Source organism: Clinocottus analis, unplaced genomic scaffold (assembly GCF_023055335.1).
Source record: "Clinocottus analis isolate CAN_PGR_092001 unplaced genomic scaffold, fCliAna1.0.p SCAF_11, whole genome shotgun sequence".
NCBI lineage: Eukaryota > Metazoa > Chordata > Actinopteri > Perciformes > Cottidae > Clinocottus > Clinocottus analis.
This window is the reverse complement of record NW_027175832.1, coordinates 3150040-3159824: the sequence shown is the minus strand read 5'-3', so window position 1 is coordinate 3159824 and position 9785 is coordinate 3150040. Positions and strand designations below refer to the sequence as shown.

The following is a 9785-nucleotide window of genomic DNA, read 5'->3' as shown; positions in this document are numbered from 1 at the left end:
TGCACTCTACACTGATAAACACATATACATACTACAATAATGTTCCCTATGTGAAGCAATACTGCATCAGGTAATTCACTCGCTAGTACACAGATAGTATCCACGTTTTGACCTTTGCAGCTGTTCCTCATACAGTTTTTTTCCATATTAAATCTAAAACAGTATCTGAGCCTAAAATGTAAGAGGAAGTAGAGGAGCTGAAATGATATGTGCGCCTTGAGGAACTAAGATATTATTGATAAAAACAAAAGGGACTGGAACTGAATATGTAATACTTTATAATAAATCACATCTGGCCAGATCCCCTTCAAATGAATCAATAACAACCCTAGCACTGCTTTTGTTGTTCAGTTAGTTAATTTAATATTTATTATATTTCACGGTATATACTTTATATATAATTTGCATCTTTGGCATTGTACTTATTGAGTATTTTTCATACTTAATATGTGTATGTTTATGTGTATGTAACTTTGCTTGCTGCTGCTACAAACAAATCCCCCATGTCGATGAATAAAGTGCATATCTATCAATCATGTACATGAGAAAATGTTCCCAATGCAACACAAAATGGGATCAGACACGGATTACACGAGAGGTCTTTGAAGTACAAGCGAGCAGCCTCCCAGTTTAAAGATTGTTAGGTTCAAATTTCCATTATGGGACGAGGCCATCCGGTGACCCCCTCACTAATCGTTCGGACTTTTCCGCTCGGCTTCGTCTCTTTCCGCGCTCTTCACATTAGTTCCCACGCACTCGCCTTCCCTGCGCCGTGCTGAGCTGGAAAATGGCTGTGTAGGGGAGCAGGGAGTCATGAACGGGAGAAGAAAGAAAGAGCGAGAGAAAGAAGGCGAAGCGATACGCGAACAGGAGGATCGCTAGAAGACCATTTGCACACCGAGAAAAGTTGTCGTCCGCGGACGAGGCGCCGCGCGGACTCTCGTCTGCTACTTTGAAGTGTTTGAAGCGCCGCAGCCAGAAGTGAGAAGAGTCAAGAAATATCCGCGGGTGAGTTTTTCTAAGTTATTGCACATTTCCAGTACAGACACTGTACTGGAAAATGGTGGAAGCGCTGCAAGTGTGCTCTGCGCACGCAGCTTCATGCTGTCGACTCGTGCCCTAGTTTAAAAGTTTCAACTCAATATGTTTTCCCCCTGTGTGTGTATGTATATATAATTGTATATATGTATATTACTTTTTTGCGCAGACAACACCACGTTAATATGTCCTCGTGCAGCACGTTGCTCGGTGCTCGCGCGAGGACAGTCGGACGTGTATTCAAGCTGAGTCCGTTAAGTTCACGTTACAAAACATGAACATTTGTTTTCTAAAAATTTGCTTCATAGTTTACGTTCATTATTATCATCCTTGATACGTTGGTTGATACACGAAAGAAAACAACACTTTTAATCTCCATTAGCTCTCATGCAGAAATTAAACCTCTACGTTCAGACTTAATGTCTTTTTTTTCCTTTTTATTTTTATTTCATTTAGCTTTTTACCTTAATTCGGAAACTCAAACGTTACTAAGATTTCACAAGTTGTCGTCTCCAACACAGCAAATACTAATAAGCCTAACTTTGCAGTGTACTCCGTGTGTACAACATTGATAATATGTGACACGAGAGCCTTTGCATTGACTGCAGCGTGCGTGCGTGCGTGCGTGTGTGTGTGTGTGTGTGTGTGTGTGTGTGTGTGTGTGTGTGTGTGTGTGTGTGTGTGTGTGTGTGCGTGTGTGCGTGCTATAACTCCGGTTTGAGGATTTGGCACGCATCAAGGATTTAATAGACATTGTGCTACTTGCATAATAAGACAAGCCACTCAACTGTGTGGAGCCCCCTCCCCCCCCCCACCTCCTCCTCCCTCCTCTTTCTCTCATGTAATTACTGGACACAGCATTATGCAATCAAATGTCAATCCTCCATTATACTGCTTTATCAATGTGAAGCATGACTTGTGGCAAAGCCTTCATTCTTCCTCGAAATGTCTTCAAGTGCTCAGAATGACTCCCAGGCCTTGTTGCGTTAAAACTTGCCAAAGAAGTGGCGCATTCGCAAAATGCCAAGTGTCACATCTCAACTTGGAGTTCCACCAGACGCAGTACAGTCGTGGTTATTTTTGTTAGATGTCCTACAGCTGGGGTACCCAGTTAATGATGTTGTTTAATTGAAATAGCAGAAGAATAGTCCTTGAAGTACAGTTTGGACGTGGCTCTGCAAGAAGGCCTGCAGACGCGGGGCTGGGATTTATACACATGAAAAACCAAACATCTCATAGTAAACAAAAATATGAATTTATTAAAGTTTTTGGGAGATAAATGCACCAAAATACACGACCCACTGGGTCCAAATCTAGTTAGTTCCTTGTAATACACCTTTTGAAAACCTATATCCTCCACGTGACCGTGTCACTGACTTACTGACTGTTTTTCCTCATAAGAATCAGAATAAGCGAAGTATGTGTGCAGGAAATCAGACTCAGTTCTTTTGCATTTATCTTGTTTTTTCACAGAAATAGAAATAACAGCAAGAGGTTGCCATGATATTGACAGATTGAGGGCCAGACAAATGCATCCATTGCTATTACTTCATCTCCAACCAAGTAAAAGTGGTTCCTTAATAATCTCTGTGTTGTGATGATTAGTATTTGACGAGGCTTGTCATTGCCGTGTGTTACGCTGTATGTTACCTGCATGTATTCATGCATCCTCTGATAAATACAGTGAGTCCTCTTTGGCTGTAGAGCCTTTTGGTGTAGCCGACTTTCCAGAACAGTGCCGTCTCAGTGCTACATAATCTTTGGAGCAGATGTTTCTACTTAGCGAAGTGAGCTTTTTTTTAACTTCATTAAGCACAGATAGAATTCAGGTGATCATAACTCAAGTCATATATGACGTAACAGCCACCCATTTTAGGTCGAAAACCGAGTCCCCGCAAGCTCTTGTATGGCCGGTTGGCCTGTCCTCGCTGCCTGTGGCGCAGTCGTTTTTTCAGTTCCATGTGGACAGATGGCCCGAGGCCAGGCTGCATGCGTGGTGGCTCTGTAGTCAGCTCCTCAGCAGCAGGGCCACGAAGGGCCGACGCATACATCACGTTAATAACCGTGTGTCCACGTAAACGTCTGAATCTTGTTCAATGCATGCTTTTGTTTCGATGAAAGTAAGTTAAAGACAACAGAGAACATCGGCCTTTCTTCTCCCGATGCATGAAACCCATCAACTGTCTCTCTGAGACATAGAGCAATTTGTTATTTTTATCTTTTTTTATTCCAAAAAAAAGTGTGGATGCAAAGACAACATTCCTGAACTCATTATTAAACCATCAACTCTTATTGAAAAATAATCACAGCCATGGGCTGAACTGCTGCTGATATTTGGCCTGGATTTGCCAGGGCATGTTTCCCATCAAACCTCCAACGAAATTGTTAAAACGGCCGGTTCACTGAATCTCACACCGACACACACAGATGTGACGTCACAACTAATGATTGATGGGAGGGTGAAAGGTGAAAATGAACAACAGGTCTTCAGAGAAACGTCTGCATTAGTGTCTGATAGCTGGGTGATAGATTGACATAAAACATACCTCTATCACGTATGCAATGTATTTCTCCTGTCGGTAATTAATATAAAACTAGACATATAAATTGTACCAGCTGATATATTCGCTTGTTTTAGATATATTTTAATTGGTTTACTGTAAGTTGGTACAGGAATTACAAACAAAGGGGGTACGTGAGATTTGTAAAAACAATAGCATTCATTAAAAAATCCTTTAAAAATAGTTATTTAATAAACATTCAATTAAATATAAGTGTAAGCTCATATACTGAATTGTATATATTCTATATTAAATCAGACACTGATGACACAGTGCTGGATATTGCATCTCACTCACTCATGACACATATAGATAATATAAATAGTTTAGGACTGCAGCAAACTTTTACTTTTAAAATCAATGCATCTGCCAGTTAAAAATGTCCAATTCATGTTTTTATTTATTCTGCGACCAACAGTTAGTGTGTCTTTTTATGTCCAAATTGATATTTAACTACCTCATAATTTGCATATACATATTAAGAGACTAATGGTAAAAAAATAAAAACATCTATTGAAAACCAGTATAACCAGAAAACAATGAACAAATGAAACAAATAAACATACATGTTGGTCTTTAAGCAATGTCAGTAGCTGCTGTCTCACTCGACTGCGTTAGTAATGCTCTGAATAGCTTATTTTTTTACATTTTACATTATGCATGCTGCTGTATAACGAACAGGTCAGAGCTCCTCTGGCTGACTCAACACAGCGAGAGGCCTTTGATGTCTGCAGTCAGCAGCGAGGATCTCGATGCCATTTTTAGTTCTGAATATAACATTAGAAGAGGAATTGACAGTGAAAGTATTTCTCTGTGTGTATTATAAAACACACAGCTATGTTTATAATCCACAGTTGTTCTGTTGTTACCACAAAGTGTATTATTTACCTGTACTTTAGTGGTACACCAGCACTGCTATTCTCTTTCTATATCCCAGAATGTATTTCTCTTTCTTTTTCGGTGTGGTATGATCATCCCATTTATCATCCTGTTCACTCAGAAAAACAAAAAACCATCTCTTTCATCTCATTGCACCATTTCAACATGACTCATGGAATTCCCTCCAATCACATGCAGCCTTCAGTCTTTCCATGCTATGTTTTTCATCATTATTCTTGGTCAGCTTCATTTGCTTTAAATCACCATTTCATCCACAATGATGAGCAACCATCTGGGTTGCAAAAGATGAGAGAAGTCAAGTGTGTGGTGAGAGGTGTCGTTGTTTTGGGTCCGATGTTTGATCACTGCCTAGATACATTTTCTAATATTAGAACGTTTCCTTGATTTGCCCGGCTTCTCTGGTGACTGGGGAGCACATGGCCAGAGCAGCAGCCAATCAGAGCGCAGGATTAGCTTTCCCTCTCTCTAGCAACAGTGAGTTACTTGCCGCCTATTCATTAATTATTTTCCTGTGGTCTCCCTCAGCCGTTTGGACTCTGCTGATAACAAAGTGCTCCGTCTCGCAGTCCGACTCTATTTTTTCTCCACTACTTTCTGTCGCTCTCTGCTCTGATTGAATAAAGTCTTTATTTTTTTTTTAAAAAAAGGATGGATCCAGTGACACTGAGCTTGCCAGCTGCTGCTGCTGCTTCTTCTTCTTCTGCTCTCAACTGTGAGCGACTACAACACTTAACAGACCAGGACTGTGACGGCGATGACACTTCTCTCACCTCGCACGACTTTTTCTGCTCCGGAACTAAATAATAAAGAAGGATTATGGAACGAGAGAGAGAGGGAGAGCTCCCTGCTCCCTTCTTTTACTTCGTCTTCACCTTGTTTTTGCCTCTTTTTTCTGCAGCAGCGCTCTCTCTCTCTGCCTGTAAACAAATAAAAAACATGGCAACTGGAAAAACGACTGGACTTTTTCGCTGGCTGAGGATGGGGGGGGGGAGTTGGAGGCAGGACTGTGTGTGTGTTCGGGGGCTGGGTGAGTTGGGAGGGGGGTTCGGAGAGCAGGTGGAGAGAAGAGGGAGGAGGGAGTTTAGGGTTGGGGGGGGGGGGGGGGGGGGTTATGGTGGTGTGAGGATTGCGGGCTGTGGTTGGGTATGCCAGTGCCACGTGTCTCGCCTGGCACCTCTTGCTTGTCGGCTCGAAGGATGTTGGACCGAGAATCTGGCTGAGCCTGTCCGGCTTCTCTCTGAACCAAAAGTGGGGTGAGTGTTGCACTCTGCGGCTTCCCGTCGCCACGATAACTCTTAAAGCTTTCGTAAAAAAAAGATGATATTGTTACTCACAAAGGTTTGTAGTGTATGTACGCTTTCCGAATGTCGTGGTGTGGGGGATTGGGGAGGGATGGAGGGGGGAAGAGAGGATAATCTAGAATAAGGTCCGAATGCACACACTTTTGGCATTCGAGATGCAAATCGGAGGTTTAGTTTTATTTTTTTAATGTCGTAATCTAATTTTATCCAAGCGTCTGCAATGCATCACTCCAAACATTGTGCGTACAGAAACGTAAAAGATATGATTGCACAACATCGGGCCTCGCGAACCAGGCCTTTGGTTATTTAGATTTGGATGTTTGGAGAAATTGCCCCAAATAGCTCCTCGCTCCCGGCAGAACTTCCATCCACCGTCTCGTCTCTGTCACTCTCTACCTGCTCCGTCTCCTCACCGACATCCTTTCATCCCGTCCAGAGAGGTTAACTCGACCATTGTCCCACGTTGGTCCACAGATTCACTTAATCTGGTGGAAACCCTAATCTCTCTCTCTTCCTCACTCCCTATTTCACCTCTCAGTGTAGTTTCCGATTTCTATTTTAACTTTGAGACATTATTTTATTTTATTGTCCCGCTCAAATAAAAAAATGGCCCAAAAGAAAAGATTATTTTCTCCATATAATGATAATCACGCACTTGTGCGTGGCTTTTTTTTTTTTTGTTGTCCTTGCAATCATCTTTATAGGTCCATGAATGACCCCTTTGCTGTATGACAAAATAATATTAAATGACCACTTTCATATTATGAAACGATTGATTGTTCTGCAGGCAAACGTTTGCTTTTAAGTGGCATTTTCTGATCTTGTGCCAGTCTCGACTGTCCATTCGATATTCTCATCTTGAATAGACTCGGTCCAGTATGATTTAGCTATTTTGACAGAATGAAGCCAAAAATATTTCTGAGGCAACACAGAGCTGCCTTTTTTTTCTTCTTCTTCTTGTTCTTCTTCTCTCCTACGAAGGGGAAACTGTTGCAAAGGGTTCTGCATGTTTATTTTTTAGAAAATCCTGGTCGCCCTACAGCCGCGATGCAGGTCCTAGTTTCCTTCGCATGCTCACTCTGCGAGAACGTTTTCCTCGCCATTTTGCATTGATTTCTGTGGTTACTGCAAACTCGCACATGTTGTTGTTGTTGTGTGGGAAGTTGGAAGGGACGTTTATTTCACAGTGAAACTTCTTGTTCCTGTGGAAACTGATGTGTCAGTTCAGGCTGTGTGTGTGTGTGTGTGTGTGTGTGTGGAGTGGAGGGATTGGAGGCTCCTGTCCAGGGACCTAGTCTGCTGTTGGTCATGACGCAGCAGCATCATCCGATCCCTCCGTCCTAACCGAAGACTGCACGAGTGCATGGCGCTGCCGCAGTTCGCCATTTTCATGCATCGCTTTCAGCTTCGTTTCACATCGATACGGGCCGCTTTGCTTATGGGTGTTTATCGAATAGAAACGACGTGTATTTGTGATTCATTTGTATTTTCACAATTGTAGTTTTTGTGATTTTTTTATTTTTTATTTTTTTTGGGGACACTATTATTCATTTTATTTTTTCACTTTTCTTAATTTTTAATTTTTTTTCACGTAATGCAGGTCGGTCACAATCCCTCTCCGGAACATGCGGGAGCCTGAGAGAACCGAAGAGGATTAAAGACCTTTCCCACTCGTAGTCCAATCGGGCGACTTCATTCGACCGCAGAGAGCCAACAGCGCCGGGCCCTCGACTGGCAAAACCTTTGAACCAGGCTGTCTCCGAAAGCCCCCAGCCAGCAGGTTTCTGCTGCTTGAAAGAGCATGTTGCCAATGCTCTCCCTGTGCTCCATCATCTGGCTCAACCGGGGTATCAAGCTGAGGAAAGTGCATAAGTCCACCAACACCGGTCAGGTCTGAAACCGCTGCCTCCGCAGACGTAGCAGCAGCAGAACGCTACCTTATCGACTTTTAACAATGCTTCTGAGCTTCGGGTGACACTTCCTCCTCCCCCTCATTCCCCCGACCCCGACCCCGACCCCCCTGAGCCACCGTACCAACATCAGAGTTTAGTGACTCAACAGCCTTTTTGGTTTCTGAGGAGGATTTCTGTCCAGGCGAACCCTGTTGTTGCAGTGGGACTCGGGGCTGCACCATCTAATCCTCTATTCGGTAGCCATTTTGATTTGTCCTCCCTCACAAAATGGCGACAGAAGGTTTTCAGTACCTTGCGCTCTACGCGTTTACGAAGGACCAGGAAGAGGACCTGGATCTGCAGCCTGGGGACCTTCTGACAGTCGGCAAGGCCTCCCTGCTGTCCATGGAGAACTACCAGGACGGCTGCGTGGAGCAGCCCGAGCGCCTCGGCTGGCTCCTCGGCTACAACGAGCGCACTAAACAGAGAGGCGACTTCCCGGGGACGTACGTCAAGTATGTGGGCCCCGTGAAGATGGCGCTCCCATCGAGTCAACCCAGGTCCCAACGACCCCTCCCCGTTGCTCCGAGACCAGAGTTGTGTCAAGGTAAGAGCATTTTTGTCCAAAAAAAAACAGTAACTGCAATGTTTTTATTGCATTGTAGAAAACAATGATGCACTCGTAGCACGAAACCATTTCACATTTTGGAAATACAGCGTTCCAATATCATAAATAAAGTTGGATTTTAATTTGTTAGAAACCAGCACACACGTTAGTTGTAAATTAAGAGCAGTGCCTTTTGTGCAGCGTCGGTAAATTTCCTTGCAAAGCTGGCATTTAACATAATATCAAGTTTTATTCTTCAAGAGAGTTTTATTGTGAGTTTTCCTTAAAGGAAAGCTGTTTTTGCAGGTTGTTTAAATTTCTTTTCAAATTATAATTGAAGACTTTTATTTGGTTAGTGAGCCCTTGGTTCCTTTATGGATCTGTACATCTGATTTTTATCCATTTTAATAGTGTATTTTCATAAGGACTTCTTCTTCTTTTGCAATCAAGACAGCAGGGAGTTTTTCTTTCATCGGCAAAGTTTTAAGCACAGAACCATCGACGCAGACTTTGGCTGCAGGTCGGTGCAGTTGCTGGTCAACCACCCCGGGAGTTTTGATTGGGCTGTCACTTTTGGCAGTGACCTCTAGCTGACCCTTTAATCTAGACTTAAAACACGTCATAAGCCTTACCTCTTTGGAAGCACAGCTAACCAAAAAGGCCTAATCCATCTACTTACTGGACTCTCCCGTACAGGTCTGGCATTGATTCTGCTGTCTGTGTGGCCGCCTTTACATTCAACATTAACGCGTGTCTTTGGCATCCAAAAATATATCGGCGCTTATCCGCTCGGCTCTCCTTCACTGTGACCTTTCATTGACCTTCTCCTCAACGAAAAGATCACGCTGGCGGCGGGGCTTCTGTTTTCAAATAAATGTTTTAATCGCCGCGTTTGTATTTTGTGCACACTCAGAGTGAATGAAAGGTGCTCATTGCAGGATTTTGAGCATTTCTGTTGCCTCTAAACATGGCGATGCGGCTCGCAGCTAACGGTGCAAACGAATGCAGACGTGCTGGCAGTATTTAGCTGAGGGGGAACTTGAGGGTCGGCGTTACGCTTTTGCAGCGGCGCTTTCTGTCGGGGGCGGCGTTATCAGCTCTAACTGCTGTACGAGAGCAGAGCAGCGGCCGCGAGCTAACCATGCATGGCTGGCTCGGCTATGTCAACAAAGCAAGGAGAAGCTTGGTTAACAACACACACACACACACACACACACACACACACACACACACACACACACACACACACAGGGAGAGCAACATTATTCTCAGCTCAGGTAGACGTTACTCCCTTATATCTTGACTTGGACAATAGTTGTTTGCTGCTATATTAATGCTCTGAATGTCATATTTTGCATTACAATTTCAGGTAATACAAATATACCATGTTTTACTAAATAAATGCTCCGTTCTTTCACACCTCTTTTCACTCCTGTAACTCTGTGGGGGGAAAAGGCACGACTGATATTTATTCATAATGGTAAGA

General features: G+C 43.3%; 1 protein-coding gene across 2 annotated transcripts in view; it reads left to right on the top strand.

Moving 5' to 3' along the window:
* Positions 1-786: 786 nt before the first annotated feature.
* pik3r2 (phosphoinositide-3-kinase, regulatory subunit 2 (beta)) overlaps positions 787-9785 on the top strand; it is a 31670-nt gene continuing 22671 nt past the window's right edge. Inside the window, exons 1-2 of one of the 2 annotated variants that reach the window (XM_068566633.1) lie at positions 787-1008; positions 7401-8299. In XM_068566633.1, coding sequence (XP_068422734.1) covers positions 7981-8299 — 319 coding nt within the window. In that variant the 5' untranslated portion in view covers positions 787-1008; positions 7401-7980. Of the gene's footprint in view, positions 1009-5643; positions 5753-7400; positions 8300-9785 lie in introns of those variants that run through there. The other variant, XM_068566625.1, reaches the window with a different exon arrangement.